The sequence below is a fragment of the Lepisosteus oculatus genome, chromosome 4 (assembly GCF_040954835.1).
Source record: "Lepisosteus oculatus isolate fLepOcu1 chromosome 4, fLepOcu1.hap2, whole genome shotgun sequence".
Classification (NCBI taxonomy): Eukaryota; Metazoa; Chordata; class Actinopteri; order Semionotiformes; family Lepisosteidae; genus Lepisosteus; species Lepisosteus oculatus.
The window spans coordinates 6,029,764-6,048,008 of record NC_090699.1 but is presented as its reverse complement, the minus strand read 5'-3'; the positions used below and the strand labels follow the sequence as shown (position 1 = coordinate 6,048,008).

At 54.3% G+C, this 18,245-nt stretch overlaps 1 protein-coding gene across 9 annotated transcripts in view; it reads right to left on the bottom strand.

Moving 5' to 3' along the window:
* The window catches only part of cadm3 (cell adhesion molecule 3), a 45,017-nt gene that overhangs the window by 4,929 nt on the left and 21,843 nt on the right, over positions 1-18,245 (bottom strand). For 7 of the 9 annotated variants that reach the window (XM_069188437.1, XM_069188440.1, XM_069188436.1 and 4 more), the window contains 7 exons: positions 7,802-7,951; positions 7,295-7,447; positions 4,960-5,097; positions 4,717-4,881; positions 4,135-4,225; positions 2,088-2,260; positions 1,023-1,139 (listed from right to left, as the gene is read on the bottom strand). In XM_069188437.1, coding sequence (XP_069044538.1) covers positions 1,023-1,139; positions 2,088-2,260; positions 4,135-4,225; positions 4,717-4,881; positions 4,960-5,097; positions 7,295-7,447; positions 7,802-7,951 — 987 coding nt within the window. The remainder of the gene's footprint in view (positions 1-1,022; positions 1,140-2,087; positions 2,261-4,134; positions 4,226-4,716; positions 4,882-4,959; positions 5,098-7,294; positions 7,448-7,801; positions 7,952-18,245) is intronic. The other 2 variants (XM_069188434.1, XM_069188435.1) reach the window with 1 other exon arrangement.

Genomic DNA, 18,245 nt, shown 5'->3' with positions numbered 1-18,245 from the left:
AAAAAACCCTCACAATTGGACACTCTTCACACCTGTGTTTTCTAATGAACTTCATTCACAGGTGTCTTAGCCCAGCTGGGCTATTAGCTTGCAGCAGGTGCAAAAGAGAGTGCAAACTGCTAAGCTTTAAAAAGAAAAAGTCACAGGTAGGTAGCAGATTTGCATGAATAATGTTATGGAAACCCTTTTGGTGAAAAAGTGTTATTGTCTGGTTCCTGTATTGCTTCCACATCTGCACGATGAGAGACTGGAGGGGCTCTGAACGAGCTTGCAGTTTGTCAGACACGTGATGGAGCTGTGCACCGGGAGTTTGATCGAAAACACAGAAAAACTGGGAGCAAACCGCTGTGCAATGGGAGTTTGGTGGAACACACACAAAAAAAAGACCTGGAATGGATTTGAATGCTGTGCAATGGGAGTTTTACTGAATACAAAGAAAGACCTGGGGTGGATTAGCCTGCTGTGCAGTGGGATCCTGTTTCCAGCACTGTTAAACTAGGAGTGGATCACCCTGCTGCGCAATGAGGATCCTGTTTCCAGCACTGTTAAACCAGGAGTGGATCACCCTGCTGCACAATGAGGATCCTGTTTCCAGCACTGATAAACCAGGAGTGAATCACACAACGGGATGCAATAGGGGTTCTGTTTCCAGCACTGATAAACCAGGAGTGGATCACCCTGCCATGCAGTGGGGGTCCTGTTTCCAGCACTATAAAACCAGGAGTGAATCACACAGCGGGGTGCAGTGGGGGTCCTGTTACCAGCACTGATAAACCAGGGGTGGATTGCCCTGCTGCGCAGTGGGGGTCCTGTTTCTAGCACTGTTAAACTAGGAGTGAATCACACAGCGGGGTGCAGTAGGGGTTCTGTTTCCAGCACTGATAAACCAGGAGTTAATCACACAGCGGGGTGCAGTAAGGGTTCTGTTTCCAGCACTGATAAACCAGTAGTGGATCGCCCTGCTGCGCAATGGGACCTGTGTCCCTGCCTGGCACCCAGGAGTAGGAGGCTGTTTCCTTTACCTGCGTCTCCCAGGGGGCGGCGCTGCCTGTCTGCCGGTGAGGTGGGCAGAGCTGGCGGGCGCGTGCCGCTGGCTGTGAAGGGGGAGAGCGTGGAGCGGGGGGCGGGCGGCGGGGGCTCTGAGGAGGAGGAGGAGGGGCAGGGCGGACAGGGACGGGGGGGGTCAGGGGGCGGCACAGCCAGGCACGGCCAACGCGCGGGCGAGCGGGGGGCAGGGGGGCGTCACGGAGCAGGGGGTGCGTGGGTACAGTCGGCCGTGCAGAAAAGAGTGAAGGAGGGCAAAAAAAACAGAGGGCGGTGGGGGGGGGCGAGCGAAAAACAGGAAGAGAAACAAACGGGAAGAAAGAAAAATTGACATCGGCAGCAACGCCGGCGCAGAAGAGCGCGGGAACTGAAAAACACACAAAACCAGCGCGGAGAGACGCGCGCCTGCGCCCCTTCCTCTCTCTCTCTCCACCCCCCACGGGGGGCCAGCCTCCGCCCCCATCCCCCCCACGCATCTCGGCTCGCCCCGGACCGTGCCGGCGCAGGGGGGGGACCCCAGCACTCGGAGCAGCCCCGCCTCGGCGGGAGCCCTTTGGAATCGGTCCTGGATTCCCAGCTGAAAACACGGCCCTGCCCCGCTTGAGGCGTTGCGCTCAACTGTGCATGTGGACGCGTCCTGCCACGCGGACAGCCCGCGATCCCGCCTGCGGCTGTGCGCGCGGAAACTGCGCCTGCAGCTGCATGGGCCCAAACCGCCTGTGCAGTCACCTGACCTAAATATATTGTCCCCAACGCCAGGCCCGCATGTACAGTACACGCGAACACGTATGCACGTCTGTCACGCGGCGTGGAAACAAAACAGTGAGACGTAACAGCGGGCCGTCAATAATCAGCAGCCCTACAAAAACAAAAGGGAGCCTTTGGAGATGTGCGATACTTGACTCAAGCCCTGCCCCCATCGCGATCTCCTCTCTCCGTCGCCACAGAGGGGCCGCCTTCCCTCTTCCTGGCTGGGGGAAGACGGGGACTGGGAGGAGCTCCTTGGCTCCGGGAGGGAAGGGACCGGGCTGCGGTGCGCTTACCCAGGACGGACAGCTGGTACTCGGCCTCCCCTTTGCCGATCCCGTTGTCGGCCTCGCAGTGGTACAGGCCGTTGTCAGACTTGTTGAGCAACTCGAAGTACAGGTAGCTGCCATCTTGCTTGGAGAGGAGGGGCAGCTCCCCCTCCTTCCTCTCCCACTTGAACACGCTCGGCCTGGGGGGGAGAGGGAAGGAGGATGGGGGTGTGAGAGAGAAGCGAGTCCGGATCACATTCCCCAGAATGCTCTGAGGAACGAGCCGCTGCCCTCAGTCACCTGACAGGCTGGTACAAAAGAAAGAGCCACTGCCCTCAGTCACCTGACAGGCTGGTGCAAGAGAACGAGCTGCTGCCCTCAGTCACCTGACAGGCTGGTGCAAGAGAACGAGCTGCTGCCCTCAGTCACCTGACAGCCTGGTGCAAGAGAATGAGCTGCTGCCCTCAGTCACCTGACAGGCTGGTGCAAGAGGACGAGCTGCTGCCCTCAGTCACCTGACAGCCTGGTGCAAGAGAACGAGCTGCTGCCCTCAGTCACCTGACAGGCTGGTGCAAGACAATGAGCCGCTGCCCTCGGTCACTTGACAGGCTGGTACAAGAGAATGAGCCGCTGCCCTCGGTCACCTGACAGGCTGGTGCAAGAGAATGAGCCACTGCCCTCAGTCACCTGACAGGCTGGTGCAAGACAATGAGCCGCTGCCCTCGGTCACCTGACAGGCTGGTGCAAGAGGACGAGCTGCTGCCCTCAGTCACCTGACAGCCTGGTGCAAGAGAACGAGCCGCTGCCCTCAGTCACCTGACAGGCTGGTGCAAGACAATGAGCCGCTGCCCTCGGTCACTTGACAGGCTGGTACAAGAGAATGAGCCGCTGCCCTCGGTCACCTGACAGGCTGGTGCAAGAGAATGAGCCACTGCCCTCAGTCACCTGACAGGCTGGTGCAAGACAATGAGCCGCTGCCCTCGGTCACCTGACAGGCTGGTGCAAGAGAATGAGCCACTGCCCTCGGTCACCTGACAGGCTGGTGCAAGAGAACAAGCTGCTGCCCTCAGTCACCTGACAGGCTGGTGCAAGAGAACAAGCTGCTGCCCTCAGTCACCTGACAGCCTGGTGCAAGAGAACAAGCTGCTGCCCTCAGTCACCTGACAGCCTGGTGCAAGACAATGAGCCGCTGCCCTCAGTCACTTGACAGGCTGGTACAAGAGAATGAGCCACTGCCCTCAGTCACCTGACAGGCTGGTGCAAGACAATGAGCCGCTGCCCTCGGTCACCTGACAGGCTGGTGCAAGAGAATGAGCCACTGCCCTCGGGCACCTGACAGGCTGGTGCAAGAGAACGAGCCGCTGCCCTCATGCTGGTACAAGAGAACAAGCTGCTGCCCTCAGTCACCTGACAGGCTGGTGCAAGAGAACGAGCTGCTGCCCTCAGTCACCTAACAGGCTGCTCAAGACAATGATCTGCTGCCTTCAATCACTGATTGATGGAAGATGTTTGGTTGGGTGACTGAGGCCAGCAGCTCATTCCCCACTCCATTCTGGAGAATGTAGTCTAGACATGCTGCTAAGTATTTTTAAGCATTATGAATCAGGAATGATTCCTGTGAGTAACAGTAACATCTGTCTCCTCGAACCTGGACCCAGCATTCCTGTGTTCCTGTTGCACAGGTTTGTTAATTGTCATTGGGGGTCTTGCCCACAGAAGGGTTACAGGGTTTCACAAGACAGAGCATCACTCCATGCACCCCTGAGAAACACACCCCTGCAGGAGCTCTGATGCAGAACATTAACAACAACAGTCATCTAACACAATCAAAGCTCAGAGTTCACCCCCTCCCCCCGCTGGCACACATTTATTGAATTTATTGAATACGAAAAAGGACCTGGATTGGATTAACATGCTGTAGAGAGGGGGCTTAATCAAATTCGAAGAAACACGTGAAAGGAGTCCTGTTTCCTGCACTGTTAAACCAGGAGTGCATCACACAGCGGGGTGCAGGCGGGGTCCTGTTTCCAGCACTATTTCTATCACACAGCGGGGCGCAGGCGGGGTTCCTTACTCGGGGTTCCCCAGGCCGACGCACTGCAGAAAGAACTTTTCCCCCTCCCTGGGCAGGTCGCTCTCCGGCTGGATCCGGACGGAGGGCTTGTCTGCGGGACGGAAGGAGGGAGAGCACGTTAGCCGGCGGCCCCCCAGCGCAGCAAGAAGAGTGGGGGAGGGAGGGCGCAAGCCGCGGGCCAGGTGCCGGAGCCGGGATTCAGAACCGGCAAATCTGCGTTGCCCCGGTCGGACTAGGCCTCCATCCCCGCATTGGGCACGGAGTTCCCCCTCCACGATCTCCCAGATGTTCCCCACGTCCGCCCTGGGGAGCCCTCCTACCCTTGGCCTCCAAGCCCCCACCCGGGCACGGGGCCGAGAGACCCCAGAACGGCAACGGCAGGGGTCGACCCCAGGTGGGGCCAGTTTGTGGGTCACCCTGCGGGTTTCTGGGAGGTGGGCAACCCAGGGGGAACATGCAGACTCCGTACGGAAGGGCTCTCATGCATGGAACTGAGCTTAGGGCCCCAGAACAGGGAGGTGGTGTCCCTAACAGTGCTATGGACACATGCAGCCTATATAGCGCCTTTGCGGGGGGGCTTACACAGCACTTGGATCCTCTGCTCCATGCTCTTGTCGCTGGTCTGCAGCGACTCGTGCCCCACGGAGCAGGAGATGATGGCGTCGTTGTCCTCGCGGCTCACGGTGTAGTTGATGCTGCTCATCACGGTGAAGGTCTTGCCCTCGGGGTCCACCACATCCGGGCGACCTGGGGGGAGGCAGGGGGTTGAGCAGCGACTCGGGGATGGGGGTCCCCTCGCCGGCAGATCGGCGCGGCTCCTCTCACCTGGGATCTGCTCGGCCCCCTTGAACCAGCGCAGGCGGGCGGGGGGCTTGCTGCCGGAGCTATGGCAGGACAGCTCCAGGGTCCCCCCTTCCACGATGGGCCCGGGGTACCCCTTGATGACGGGCCTCTGCGGCACGCCTGGCAACATGCACACAGACATCTTCGTCATCGTCACGGACACAGTGATCATCCTCACACACACCAGTGTCAGTGTCATTATCTTCATCCCACACAGACACCATCATCATCGTCATCATCTTCATCTCACACAGACACCATCACATCATCATCTTCATCACACACAGACACCATTATCATCTTCATCATCATCACCCAGACACCATCATCATCATCACTCACAGACACCATCATCATCGTCTTCATCCCACACAGACACCATCATCATCATCATCACCCAGACACCATCATCATCATCACTCACAGACACCATCATCATCGTCGTCTTCATCCCACACAGACACCATCATCATCATCATCACCCACACCATCATCATCACTCAGAGACACCATCATCATCGCCATCTTCATCCCACACAGACGCCATCATCATCGTCATCTTCATCCCACACAGACACCATCATCATTGTCATCATCTTCATGCCACACAGACACCATCATCATCATCATCACACACAGACACCATCATCATCACACACACAGACACCATCATCAACACACACAGACACCATCATCAACACACACAGACACCATCATCATCTCACACACAGACACCATCATCAACACACACAGACACCATCATCATCACACACACAGACACCATCATCTCCATCATCATCATCACTCACAGACACCATCATCATCTCCATCATCATCACACACAGACACCATCATCTTCATCAGACACAACACAGACACATCACACCCACAGATATAATATATTCATAGACACCATCATCATCATCACACCCACAGATATAATATATTCATAGACACCATCATCATCATCACACCCACAGATATAATATATTCACAGACACCATCATCATCATCACACACACAGATATAATATATTCACAGACACCATCATCATCATCACACACACAGATATAATATATTCACAGACACCACGAGGGCTAGAGTCTGAAAATATTCACACAGTGAGAATTTGTCAGTGAAAACTAGATTCTGATTATCATAAACACCTCTGGCACAAATATACACACACACAGGGAAGAGTAGTTCAGGTGGGGAGCTACGTCAGCATGCGGATGCTGTAGAGGAACAAGTAATAGGTTTATTCCAGCTGAAATGAGAAGAAAAAGAACACAACGTTTCGGCCGTGGAGCCTTCTTCAGGTGTTCTTCACTTCTTCAGGTCTTCTTCACACCCGAAGAAGGCTCCGCGGCCGAAATGTTGTGTTTTCTTTCTTCTTTTTTCCAGCATGGAATAAACCTATTACTTGTTCCCAAATGGAGAAGAGTCTAATAATAGTGACCAGCACCGACACACAGAGAAGACACCCAGCGCAGATCCATGAGATAATTATCACGCACACAGGGAGGACAAGTTAGATAATAATCATCACACACAGTGAGAAGCAGTTAGATGATAAAAATCACACACCCAGAGTGAGAACTAGTCTAATAATAGTCCCCATCTCTGTCACACACACACACGCAGTGCAGATCTCTGAGATTATAATCACGCATTCAGTGAGGAAAGTCAAACAACAAAGTCAAACAGCAATAATAATAATACTATTAGCAGTCTTACACTGACAGAGTATACAATGACGATCTGTCAGTCATGAACAGTGAAGATGTTCAGGAGTCCCAAATCAAGCAATTAAAATCCTTTAAGGCTCGAACAGAGTCAATCTAATGGACTTCTTCAGGCCCCACAGTTAAGGAATCGGAAACTTCAGGGAAGGGCATTTTAAAACAGAACAAGGTTGCAGCTCTGTGCTCGAAGGGTGGCAGGGGTCTGGCACAACCTACGGCTGATTTGTTTTTTGCAAATATCGATTTTAATACAACTTTAAAACACTGCACATAGAAAGCAATCCTGACAGCTCTCATCTCTGGCCTCCTAAATCCTTCACATTTACATTCACTATTTACGTAATGTTCAAATAATAGTAATACAATAGTATTAAATACTGCTACATTATAGTATTCAAGCGAAACCACTTTGGACAGGTGGGACATCTGTACACAAAGGGTGGCAGGGGTCTGGCACAAGCTGCGTTGCGGCTCTCAGTCGACACACCTGGCCTAAGTGAACGTTGCAGCCCCGATCAAGCTGGGGGTGGGGTGGGGGGATGGGACCGCGAACGGGCCGGCGCGGAGCTCACCCAGCACGGTGACGGTGGCCTTGGCGGTCCGCACTGGCATGGTGAAGATGGAGCAGGTGTACTCGCCCTCGTCCGACAGGTTGACGTTGGCGATGCTGATGGACAGCTCGGTGGGCGTGGACTGCACCAGCTGGATGCGGTGATCCCGCAGGGCTGCGAGAGAGACGAGTTGGCCCCTGTTCTTTGTCTCAAGAAGCCCCGACCTCCAGGCAGGAACACAGCAGGAGGAGCTGAGACCTCCACTGGCGAAGAAGCACCCTCCAGCTGACCCCCACAGGGGGAACAGCCCCGTAGAGGGAACAGCCCCAGAGAGGGAGTAGCCCCAGAGAGGGAACATCCCCACAGGGGGAACAGCCTCACAAGCTGACCAGCCCCACAGGGGGAACAGCCCCGCAGGGGGAACAGCCCCGCAGGGGAGAACAGCATAGCAGGGGGAATAGCCCCACAGGGGGAATAGCCCCACAAGAGGAACAGCCCATCAGGAGTAACAGCCCCGCCCACACTCACCTCGCTTCTCTCCGAAGTACAGGGTCTGCTGTGCGGTGTTGGACCACTGCAGGGAGGAGTTGTCATTGTCCTGCACCCTGCAGGTCAGCGTCACCGTGCCGCCCACCGCCACCGTCTCGTCCGAGGTCACGGGCTGGAACTGGTCCTCCACTGCGAAACCAGAGCAGAGGAACTGAGCACTGAGCACAGAAGAGTACCCAGGACCTGATCCTACACACTGTATAGAAGCACATACGGTGAAAGGCACTGAATATAATTCAAGAAATAAAATAAAATTTCACGATGCACCAATATAGCCTTGTTTAGGTACAGTACACAAGTTAAATCTCATGTAGAATATTGTGGATAATTCGCTTAACCATCTTAAAGAAAATATGTCACTGCTCTGGAATCAGTTTATAGGAACTCTTTAGGAGTCTCTTTGGTCTCTTTAGTGTGAAGGGAGTGTCTCACACTAACAGGCTGAAGGAACTGAGTCTTTTTAGTCTGCAGGGAGTGTCCCACACTGACAGACTGATGGAACTGAGTTTTTTTAGTCCGAAGGGAAAGTCCACTGATAAGCAGAAGAAACTGAGTCTCCCAATCTCTCAAAATCGTCAAAGACAACTACGTGATCAAGTCAGGAATCTTCTTCAGAATGAAAAGTGAAACACGAACTGGAGCACGCCGATGGAAACCAAACAGCTGGCACTCCTTTACATGAAGGGGGGTGGGGGTGTGGAACAAGCTCAAGGGATTGAGGCCGGCACCCTCAGGCTTCTCACAGCTGGATGAGCCTCTCGGATCGATTATCTGCTAGCGCTAGATGGGCCTCCTCTCATTTGTGACCCGTCTTGTGTTCCCGTGAAATAATTTCCCTCTGCATGCTCCTCACAGTGGTGATTCACGCCCAGATTGTTAGGGCTCTGTGCCACAATGAAGCCGTCTGCATTACCGCCGCGGATAAGAATCTCAATTTAAATGCAGAAAATAGTTGGGAACTAATAACTGCATCTATGAATAAATGAATACTTAAACAAGTGATCTGCTCTCTGCCAACCAGGTTAATTCCTTACATGCAGACACAAATCCCAGGGAGGAGAAGGAACTTTTTTTCAGATTTAGAGGAATTCTGCAATTCAGAGTCGAATTTGAGCACAACAGAACTTGATTTGAAACACCAATTCCTAAATGTAGCTGCCGCACACACTGGTACATCGGAAATGTCACTGCTCTTATTCTGAAAGCTGCATTTCCAATTATTTTAGTTATCTGAATTTTCCCCTAGCGTGTTTCTGCGCAAACGTGTGATTTGTTTTTTTAATGCAACAACGGAAATTTCGACCCTGGGCCAACACAGGGGGTTGGCCGGGGTACAAGTTAGCTTTTTGGGGGGGTCCTGGGTTCAACTGTGGCCCAGAGCATCTTCTGTGTGGAGTCTGTGTGTTCTCCCTCCCCATGGCCTTGTGGGATTTCTCCGGGCAAAGTGACGTCCTCCTAGCTCCCATAGAGAGGTTACCTAGCAACCTTTGTGTGTCCGGTGGACTTATGGAACACCCGCGACCGGCTTTGGGCTTCTATAACCACTCCCAGGAATAAACCGCCTTATGATAAATCGTGACATCAGCCACTTGGATGATACAAAACTGACTTCATCCTCGACCTGAGCCGATCACAAAGCGTCTAAGCATACCACTGCGAATTTTATCAGAACGTGAGTATCGACTTCTCATTATTACACAGCTTTCATTATTGCGCAGTGCAGTTTTCTTTAAGGGCAGAAGGGATTCTAGTGAAGATCTTATTCAGACGTCCATTACCCACAAGCACTGGGCCGCTGGGTTCAATCCCAGACCAGGAGTGCTGTCTGTGTGGAGTTTGCATGTTTCCCCCCAGTACACAAACTGGCTGGTGGGTTCATTGCCTTCTGGCCCTGGTGTGAGTGTGTGTCTACATCTGTCCACCCTCAAGGGTGAGTCCTGCCTTACGCCCACTGCTTGCTGGGATAGACTTCGTCTCCCCCGCGACCCTGAATTGGAAGCAAATGATCAGATGGATGTTCCGCTGGCCCATTTTGTCCTGCCTCCCGACTCTGACCTCTTCAGAGCCCAGGGCCGGCCGCGGCGCCCATCATGCAGACTGTGTGCTCCCGTCAGGAGGCAGTATCACCAGGGTAATGAAGCAACATTCCTCTCGCGGGGAGAAGCGGTTCCCTGTCTGCACAGCCCTTCAACACTTCACAGAGCGCAGAAGACCCGAGATCACGCTCAAGATAAAATCACTAAGGCGCGCCTCGAGACAAACTGAATTGTCCACCAGCTAGAGGACTTTAGTGTCTCTAAGTGTGGTGCCATATCGTCTGCCTTCATTTTTTTAAAAAAAAATAATATCCCTGTCCGACATTATCTCAGAATCACCCCATCAGTGGGTCAGAGCCAACCCCAGCGGCTCTTCCAGCCGGCTACCATCTGTCCCTTTGGTTCAGAACCACTCACTTTTAGCCCTTCAAGTGGTCAGAACGGACACATGAGCCGGGTCTGCTGCTACTTTCAGCATCACAACCGAGCCTTGTGCGCCAACAGCCATGCCGCCTTCTTTCAGCACAGCAGCCAGTGGGGCAGGCCTGGTCTGCTACTGCTTTACAGCAGCACATGAAATAAACTGTATGGAAGTGGATTTGAAATCAGGCACAGGAGGCTTGTCTTTGCACGAAGGGTGGTAGGAGAAGGCCATTCGACCCATCTAGCCCTTTTAACAATTAGTAGTTAATTGATCCAAGGAGCTCATCCTGCTGTTTCTTCAGAGAAGCGTACCAGTTTCAGCTACAGCTTGGCCCACACTCCCACCACTCTTTGTGTAAAGAGGCGCCTCCTGTCCTGACTGGAGGATCTCATCCAGCTGTGTCTCCAGAGAAGCCAGCATATCAGCATGACTTGGCAGGTTGTTCCACACCCCTACCACCCTCTGTGTAAAGAAGAGCCTCCTGCCCTCTCATCCAGCTGTGTCTTGAAAGAAACCAGGGTATCGGCTTCCACAACACGGCTGGGGCAGCTTGTTCCACACTCCCACCACTCTTTGCGTAAAGTTTCTCCTGTTCTCTGTTTTCAATGCACTTCCCCCGTTTAAATGGTTAAACACCGAGACTGTGCGACTTCGGACGCGTCCGCTTTGCTGCTCGGACACCCCCCCCTGCTCGACGGTTGTGGCGTGGGGTCTGTGTTCAGACGCCGACGCTGCGGCTTCTGGACTCGTTTGAAATAGGAAATGAAAAGTCTTCTGGCGTGTTCTCTCGGCAGACATGAGACCAGATGGCAGGAAACCGCGGGTTAACTAGATATCAAGGGGAGAGCCGGGCAGGAGTTAAAAACACGGCGCTGTAGACGGCAGTCTGGGCTCAGATGTTTTTTTCTTTATTATTATTATTATTATTATTATTATTATTATTATTATTATTATTACAGGGGCCTGCAGGTTTGTCCTGGATGTTCCCGCCAGCCGGGACTTCTTTCCGATCCTTAACAGTGGGGAAAACAAACAAAAATAAATAATGAAACGACAAAAGCAAAGCCCCGAAAACAGAACGGCATGTTCTCGCCGCTGGCGGACCGTAACCAGTTCCCTCCGCGAAAACCGGCACTCGGCAGGGAGGGAAGACGAATCCGTCTCTCTCCCTCACCCCGCCTGACAGCGAGGGGAGGAATAAAGAAACATCAAGGTGCGTCGGGCTGGACTGCGAGAAAGCGCACAAGGCGCCAGTGAGGCCTCCTTCAGCGGGCTGGGGAGAAGGGCGGTCACTACGTTACGGGCATGAAGTCGTTGCTGTGGAAACCGGGACAGGACCGGAAAAAAAAACAACAACGCGGTTAACTTTCCTTAAAGACCCCAGCTGTGGGGGGTGGTCTGGGACGGGGTGGGGGGCACCGGCTTCTCAAGAACCCCACTCCGTGAGGACACCCCCGAAAAGCGACGTCTTACGCTAAGGGGGGGTGCATCTTGTTAGTCTGGAGCCGAGACAGAGGCCGCTACGCGGGGACCCGAGCCAAGCGCTCAAAATCCAGCAGGCCCGGGGCAAAAGCAGGACCAACGGCGTGGTGTAAACACACACAAGGACCCCCTGACCCCACCAGGCGCCCCCCCAGCCCCCAGTGGCCTCCGTTTATCCGGGGACACGTCTGTTCTCTTTTGTTTCTCGATCCCAGGCGCGCTGCTGCCGGCTCCCCCCTGTCAAACAGCATTAACACGACGGCTCAACCCGCGGCCTGACAGCGGCCCCTCCCCGTGTGTTTTCCTTTTGTTCTCCTGCTGTCTGCCTCCTCTCCTCCCGTCCCCCACCCCCCTGGTTCCCCGGCTCCCTCTCCCTCCGTGTCAACAACATCTTCATCTGCGCGGTTTGCTCGGCTCGCCCGTATCCCGACAACTCGTCCTGAATCAGCCGGCGCTCGTCTGTGCATTCCTCACCGTAACGACAGCGATGGCTTTGTCTGACCGCTGACATCTCTCTGTGCCAGGATTGACTGCGTTGTAACCGGTTTTACCGTGCTGCACACATCACACAGGGCTTTACTGCTCGGTGCTGTGGTTTTACCCTGATCTCCCTGGTCTTTACTGCACTGTACTGTGTTTTTACCCTGATCTCCCCGGTCTTTACTGCACTGTACTGTGTTTTTACCCCAATCTCACTGGGCTTTACTGCGCTGGACTGTTTTTACCCTGATCTCACTGGGCTTTACTGCACTGTCTTGTGTTTTTACCCTGATCTCCCTGGTCTTTACTGCACTGTCTTGTGTTTTTACCTTGATCTCATTGGGCTGTACTGCGCTGGACTGTGTTTTTACCCTGATAAGAGAGTTAAACTCCACTGCAGCTCTAACCCTGCCTCAGCCAGGCACCCCTACAGAACACACTCTGCCAGACACTGTGCCCGAGCCGGACCAGGGCAGCACCAGACTCCCCGAACACTTTGATCACTTAAAAATAACCCCACAGCATATTGACCAGTTAGAATCCAGACTGCCTCTGAAGTTGCTCAGAGTGGTAAGCTGGGGGACAACCTTGACTGGAACCGAGTCCCAGAAGGTTTCTCATTTCCAATTCTATATCAGGTATTTCTGGAAGCAGCAGGACTTTAATATTGTCTTACGGTCGCTCCGTCACACTAGAAAAGCTTCAACGCCCTGTCTCTGCTCCAAGGTCACTCCGCTAGTGTTGTTTTTGGAGCTGGGCGTACTTCTGGCCTCTGCGTTCACTGAACACTCATCTGAGTGGCCGTTCGGTTCAGGGTTCAGGGGTCAGATGTCGGAGGTCAGAGGTCAGAGGTCAGGACGGTAGTGACGCTATACATGGCCTTCCTGCCTTTAATGAATGTTTTGCTCCAAAAAAGTCCAGCAGACACAAGTATTTGGAACATAACTTGCATCACAGCTGAGGCTGTAGCATAATGTCAACAAATTCCACTGGAGCTCAGCAGTGAGAGCCTGGTCAGTACCTGGAGGGGAGACTCCTGGGAAAGCTGAGGCTGCTGCTGGAACAGGTGTTAGTGGGACCAGTAGGGGGCGCTCACTCTGCGGCCTGTGTGGGTCCTGATGCCCCAGTATAGTGATGGGGAAACTCTACTGTAAACCCATCATGGCCTCCTAATAACCCCCCTCTCTGAACTGGCTTCATCACTCTGCTCTCCTCCCCACCGAGAGCTGCTGTGTGTGAGCAGACTGGAGCTTCATCCAGGTGGGGGGGGGGGCACACTGGTGGCGTTTGGCTGGGCAGCTCGTTCCACACTCCCACCCCCCTTTGTATAAAGAAGACCCCCCTGTCCTGACTGGAGGATCTCATCCAGCTGTGCCATGAAAGACACCAGGGTATCGGCTTCGACAACACGGCTGGGCGGCTTGCTCCACGCCCCCCCCGGTGGCAGTTTTCCCCGCGTGAGGTGAAAGTGAAAAGTTCCCTGCAAGGGTGGAGGCACACAGCTCTCAAGAACCGCTGGCGCGGGTCAGATTAACCCTTCGGAGACGCAGGGCCATGCTGCCGCTACCACGAATGAAGAGGGATGGGCTCCTTTTAAACAACGCCTCCCCCTTTCAGCTGTACAGCCTGAGAAGCTTCTTCTGAGGAGCATTAGACACTCTGTAATTCCATCCTGTGAATTATTTACTCTCCAGCAGCCAGCGGGGTGGGAGGGGGGAGTGGAAGAGAGAATGAGCAGAATTGACTTTTCGCTGCAAGAGAAGCGGTAGGGAAGGAGAAAAAAAAACAATTATGGAATGATGGCAAACAGCAGCTCCGCTGTGCCTCTCTCTGCAGGGGACACGAGGAGGAGGAGGAGGAAGAGGCTCTGCTCGGACCCGCGCAGCCCTTCCTTCCCCGAGAACTGACCGAGAGCCGGGCGCGGTTTGAATTCCCCGGATCGCTCCTGCAGGAAATCCCCGTTTCCCGAGCAGCACAGAGAGGCCCGTGTTGGCTCCAGACCCCAGCATCTGCACCTGTCTCCCGGGATCCAGGCTCCCGGCCCTGACTGGGGGGGGGGAGGGGGGCGGCTGGAGAGGGGGGCTATGAATCCAATTTACTCTGCTTGGCTGAATCACTGCCCATCCCCACCTATTCAAGTCTTATAAAGACATCATCCTGACAGACATGTAGCGCTCTTCTGGACTCTCCACTCAGAGCTCTTCACAGGTCAGGGGGATCCCCTCCACCCCCACCAGTGTGTCCCCCCACCTGGATGAAGCTCCAGTCTGCTCACACACAGCAGCTCTCAGTGGGGAGGAGAGCAGAGTGATGGAGCCAGTTCATAGAGGGGGATTATTAGGAGGCCATGATTGGTAAGGGCCAATGGGAAATTTGGCCAGGACGCCGGGGTTACACCCCTACTCTTTTCGAGAAACGCCCTGGGATTTTTAATGACCACAGAGAGTCAGGACCTCGGTTTTCCGTCTCATCCGAAGGACGGCGCCTGTTTAGAGTCTAGTGTCCCCATCACTATACTGGGGCATCAGGACCCCCACAGACCGCAGGGTGAGCGCCCCCTGCTGGCCCCACTAACACCTCTTCCAGCAGCAGCCTCAGCTCTCCCAGGAGTCTCCCCTCCAGGTACTGGCCAGGCTCACACTGCTGAGCTCCAGTGGGGCTGCCAGTGCTGATGGAGCTGCTGGCTATACAAGTTGCCGAACTCAGAGAAGCGCAGGACTCCCGGCCCAGGTTTAGAAAATCCTCTACATTTCTCTCACCGGTTCCTTGGATACCCCTTATCAGCAAGTACGGGTTTGGGATGGGATGAAAGTTGGGGGGACATCCCCAGGAATTGAGATGGACGCTCCTTGCCTTCAGGAGCGCTCGTGTGTCCCCAGTCGTGCACCATTCCTGGAATTCCTCCGTGTACAGACCATGCCAGGCATGCCCGCGCTCTCCTGGACTCTCCACTCAGAGCGGGCTTTCTGGCGGCTCTCTCCACAACCTGCCCCACCGGGGTTGAGTCATTAACACAGCGCCTGGGCCTGTTGGACCGGACCTGACAAAGCCAGCATGAACATGGATTCCGTATTTAAATCTGAGGACAGGAGGCACAGCACCTTGTGTTCAATTTTAAATCTGAGAACAGGAGACACAGCACCTTGTGTTTAGATCTAAATCCGAGAACAGGCGACACAGCACCTTGTGTTTAGATCTAAATCCGAGAACAGGAGACACAGCACCTTGTGTTTAGATCTAAATCCGAGAACAGGAGACACAGCGCCTTGTGTTTAGATCGAAATCCGAGAACAGGAGACACAGCACCTTGTGTTTAGATCGAAATCCGAGAACAGGAGACACAGCGCCTTGTGTTTAGATCGAAATCCGAGAACAGGAGACACAGCGCCTTGTGTTTAGATCGAAATCCGAGAACAGGAGACTCACTTTGAGATTTAAATCTCAAACAAGCTGCCCAGCCATGTTGTCAAAGCCAATACCCTGATTTCCCTCAAGACACAGCTGCATGACATCCACCGACAAGGGATAGAGAGAACTACTTTACACAAAGGGTGGTGGGAGTGTGGAACAAGCCGCCCAGCCATGTTGTCAAAGCCAATACCCTGATTTCCCTCCAGACACAGCTGCATGACGTCCACCGATGAGGGATCGAGAGAACTACTTTACACAAAGGGTGGTGGGAGTGTGGAACAAGCCGCCCAGCCATCTTCCCTAAAACTCAATCTCCTTTCAAACAGTGGCCGGACGAGATGCTCAGATCCATGAGCTACGCACTGCCCAACGAGCTCCACGGGCCCAATAGCTCCTGTTCTGTCTTTGAAGAAACTGTTCTCGTCCCTGTTTTCATCTCCCGAACACAAGCGACCCACAGCCTGCCTCCGGGGCCCTGGCTGTCTTCGAGTGCCGCTTCTGAGCCGCGGACACAAAGGGCCACAGACAGCCGCACGCGATCCCGATCCCAGCTCGGCGCGCCGGAGGCCAGGGAGGAGAGCCAAGCGAGAATCGGGAACGAAGGAATTTAAGCATGAAGGCACGGGTCTTAGCACCTCTGTTTGATCGGTGCTGGGAAAGTGATTTCGGCTGTGAGAGGCGGGGGGGGGGGAGGGGAGGGGGGGGCAGAGAGCTGAGCCCCAGGGCAGATTGAGGGCCGGACAGGGGTGAGAACACAGGGACTCTGTCTTGGAGTGGCCTGCTGGCCGGGATCCCCCTCCGGCCCCAGCTCAGAGCAGCTGACCGCCAGTCTGGGTCGCGCGCGGCTTGTCCTCGGCCAGGGTTCGGGGGGCGTCTTGCTCGCCTGCACCTCGGAAGCTCACACGGTCCACGGCAGGTCGCCGGTCGGAAGACAGCAAATCCGACATCTCCCAGCGCTTATGGGCCAGTCCAGAGATACCCATCCTTCCTGTTTGCTAATCCACTTATCCAGCTCAGGGTCACAGGGGCGCCGGAGTCTATCCCAGCAAGCAACGGGCACAAGGCACACACACACACACACACACACACACACACACACACACACACGCAAACCACGGCCAGTTTTCCCAGAAGCACTCAGAATTCACCTCCCACCACCTGTTTCTGTGCGTTTTCACTGCTTCAGGTTTCGTTTCTAACATTCTGCACGCGGTTGACACCCAGTGCTCAAAACCACACTGTTCCAGAAGGACGGGCGAAAAGTAGTTACCCTGAAAACAGTCTTCGAAACTGGTGACTTCTTTCTAACCAGCTTCACGAAACCAGGCAAACGATCGGAGCAGTAAAGCGCACGTGTTATACGCACACACATACAGTACGTACAGATATTCGGGCAGCAGTGTGGAAATTGGCGATTCGGGCTCTGGTCTTGAAACTGAAGGGTTGCGGGTTCCAATCCCAGGTAGGGGGGCATAGCTGTTGTACCCTTGAATGAGGCAGTTCTCTCAGGTCGAGATACCCCCCCCCCCCCGTGTGTGTAAATCAGTGTCTGGATGACAGGCGCTGCTCCATAAACAAACATTATTATCCAGTGATCCCTGACTCTGCATCCAGACATGGCTGATTAATGTTCGCAGCCCGGAGCAGCGGGGGGAGGAGGAGGAGGAGAGGCTGAGCGGGGCTGTGAATTATTAGTGAGAGAGAGGAGATGGGAGATGGGTGAGGGGGCGGATCTCCTCGGCAAAGCGCCGTTTAAAACACTCAGGAGACGCAAGAAACGCCCCCCGAACTTGGAGGACCTCTAACGCCGAGCTGAACTCCGAATGAAAGGTAAAACGCGCAGAATGAACCCCAGGGGGTCACAATTGCAAACTGTGGGGAAAAGGGAAGGTGTTACAGCTGACAGCCTGGCTTCTCTCAGGACACAGCTGGGTGAGACACTCCAGTCAGGACAGGAGGCTCTTCTTTACACAGAGAGGGGTGGGAGTGTGGAACAAGCTGCCCAGCCCTGTTGTTGAAGCCGATACCCCGGCTTCTCTCAGGACACAGCTGGGTGAGACACCCCAGTCAGGACAGGAGGCTGTTCTTTACGCAAAGAGTAGTGGGAGTGTGGAACAATAAACACACAGACACACTCCACACACACAGCCACACGCTGGCACACACCGACACACACACACAGGCGACTGACTCGCTCAGGAGGACGACTGAATAATTACTGAGGGATAATTGATGTTCTTTTGACTTCTACGTGGTGGCCCAGGATCGGAGCCGCTCCACAGTCCTGGCAGAGAAGGCAGAGAAGGCCTCCTCAGAGTCACCTCTCTTCACCTTCAGGCCATTCCCATAGCCAGCAGCGCCGAGCAGCGCCAAGCGCAGGCTCCTCAGGTGTGTGCTGACACACTGACGCTCTGACACTGCAGGATATCTCAGCTGGCTGCGCTGGCTGATAAACTCACACTGCGGCGTACCGACCGAGTCACACAGACACCACACATCACACACACACACATCACACACATCACACACACACCACGTGCACACACAAACACACCAAGCACACATACAAACCGCACATGACACACAAACA